At 47.2% G+C, this 2,500-nt stretch overlaps 1 protein-coding gene across 3 annotated transcripts in view; it reads left to right on the top strand.

Moving 5' to 3' along the window:
* LOC143296025 (uncharacterized) overlaps positions 1 to 2,500 on the top strand; it is a 127,495-nt gene that overhangs the window by 30,836 nt on the left and 94,159 nt on the right. Inside the window, exon 1 of one of the 3 annotated variants that reach the window (XM_076607769.1) lies at positions 677 to 1,529. The exons of the other annotated variants lie outside the window; for them this stretch is intronic. Within the exon in view, the coding sequence (XP_076463884.1) occupies positions 1,431 to 1,529 (99 nt within the window). The 5' untranslated portion in view covers positions 677 to 1,430. Of the gene's footprint in view, positions 1 to 676; positions 1,530 to 2,500 lie in introns of those variants that run through there. 3 annotated transcript variants of the gene reach the window in all.

A 2,500-nucleotide genomic window follows, 5' to 3' on the forward strand; every position in this document is an offset into this window, starting at 1 on the left:
CTTACCTAATACACTGACTCACACACAGACACAGACAGACAGACAGACAGACAGACACACACACACACACACACACACACACACACACACACACACACACACACACACACACACACACACAGAGTAAGTGCATCAGTCGACAAACTACTGCCAAGTCCAGTTTCGGTATGTTTCAGTTTCAGTCTGTCTGAATGTATCCGACACGCTCACAGCTCCGCTTCTGTGCTGCACTGAATGCACTTCAGGTGGAGGTTCTCTGTTGCTGAGAGGAAACACACCCACCTTACTTTATTTGCTCCCCTTTGTAAAACTCGTCGGTATTAATATTAGTTCTTCATCGCCCGCACTCCACATCGATAAGAAGGAATCAGGTGACATGACTTGAGATAAAGTACCAATCCTTTGCTTTTATTTTTACTTCTTCAGTCTTTCCCGTCGAGTTTTTGAACAGGTTCGAGTCTGCTTCCGCTGTATTATTATTAGAGTCGCGGAGTTAGAGTGTGTGTGTGTGTGTGTGTGTTGTGTGTGTGGAGTCGCTCTCCAGGTATGACAACAATCCCAATCTGTCGCTCGCGCTTGCGGGCTTGTGTTTTTCTGGCCCGAAGCCATTCATTGGTCCCTTCAAATGACAATAGCCAATGGCCGGGCGTGTCACAAGGACGAGATTGACCTGTCATTCCCTTTCCTTCTCTCTGCATGCACAAGCGACGGATGCCGCCGTGTGTGAGCGGTGTGTTTTAGACGAAGGGTGTGTGTGTGTGTGTGTGTGTGTGTGTTGCCGGTGTGGGTGCGTGTGCGTGTCAGTGGTGTGGTGTGTTGTTGCCTACAAGGCTTTTTGCCCGCTCGCCTACTCGGTCGACCGACCAAGGCTTACAAGGAAGAAGAAAAAAAAAGAGAAGGTTTTTGTGGCCTTATCCTCGCAGCCATCTTGTCAGCAGACGAGACGTCGGCACACCTGCTGTGTCGTAGGTAAAAAGGTTGACACGCGCTTACGACACGCACACCTGGAGGGGCGTTACGAGCTTCTCACCTGGTTTTGGATTTAATGCGGGAGCTGTTCAGGTATCAAAGGGATTATCAGAACCTGTGTTTGGAGAAGTGGACTTAGCGTGCGTACCTGGTAGCTCACTGAGTTCATTCATGAATCTCTCTTGTGTTGTTCCTGTACCACCTAAAACGTGAGGAATACAAAAAGGCGTGGTCTCCTAAACGTGACTTCCTTGAAGCGGTGGACTTTAGTGTGTGTGTTGTCAGTGTTTGGAAGAGTAGGAAGCGTTGAGCAGTTTGAATTCAGAGGATGTCTTCGCCGGCGCTCGCGGCTACAGGAAGAGGATGAGGAGGAGGAGGAGGGGGTGTAGAACTGAGGGGGAGGAGAGGGGGTGTAGAACTGAGGGGGAGGAGAGGGGGAGCAGTGCAGTGGTCAGTCTGGCATGGCATCGTCACGCTACGCCTCTTACCTGCAGGAGGAGGACTGGGACCTTGAGACGCTGGAGGTGGTCAACTCTCACCTGTTGAAATACGTCAAGATGGTAGGTGCTGGGCGGGAGTGTGGGTGTGGGTGGTCTGCCGGTCTGGGTTTTTTGTTTGTTTGTTTTTTTTCACATTTTTATTCACCTTTTTAACGTTGTATTCTTTGGGTTTGCGTTCAGTGTCGGTCTTTGTTGTGGGTTTTCTTTAGGAGGGAGGGGCTGGGGGCGGGGGGGCGGGGGGGGGGGGGGGGGGATTGGAAACGTTATCTAATGGTATATTTTACACATTGTTCTTTTTACTTTTGCTACTTTAAGCCGGTATCGACGCTGGCTCTCTCTCTCTCTCTCTCTCTGAATGAATGTATGTATGTTATATAGATATGTATATTCATGTATGTATACAAGTCTGTGTTATATATATATATGCGAGCGCGAGGGCGCGTGTATGTGTGTGTGCAGATGTATACATGTATGAATAGATATTTTTGAATGTATACATTACATGTCTATACGTATACATGTGTGTGCACAATATGTGGAAAGATGTATACATGTGTGCACCACCTACTTTACATAGGTAACACCTTCAACCGCACCCATCATGATTTTGAACTTGTACGTATACACACACACACACACACACACACACACACACACACACACACACACACACACACACACACACACACACACACACACATATATATATATATATATATATAGATAGATAGATAGATAGATAGATAGATAGATTGAGAGAGAGAGAGAGAGAGAGAGAGAGAGAGAGAGATATGCATATCTATCTATCTATCTATCTATCTATATATATATATATATAAAATTACCTTCATATTGTTTACACACAGTCGAGTTTCATTGTCACAGTATCAGTCATAGCCAACCCCACTTTTCTTCACTCGTTGACTGTACTATAGATCTGTGTTTCCCTTCGTCCTGCCCCCCCCCCCCACCCCCCGATCTGTGTTTCCCTTCGTCCTGCACCCCCCCCCCCTAGATCTGTGTTCCCCTTC

The sequence above is a fragment of the Babylonia areolata genome, chromosome 21 (assembly GCF_041734735.1).
Source record: "Babylonia areolata isolate BAREFJ2019XMU chromosome 21, ASM4173473v1, whole genome shotgun sequence".
Lineage (NCBI taxonomy): Eukaryota > Metazoa > Mollusca > Gastropoda > Neogastropoda > Buccinidae > Babylonia > Babylonia areolata.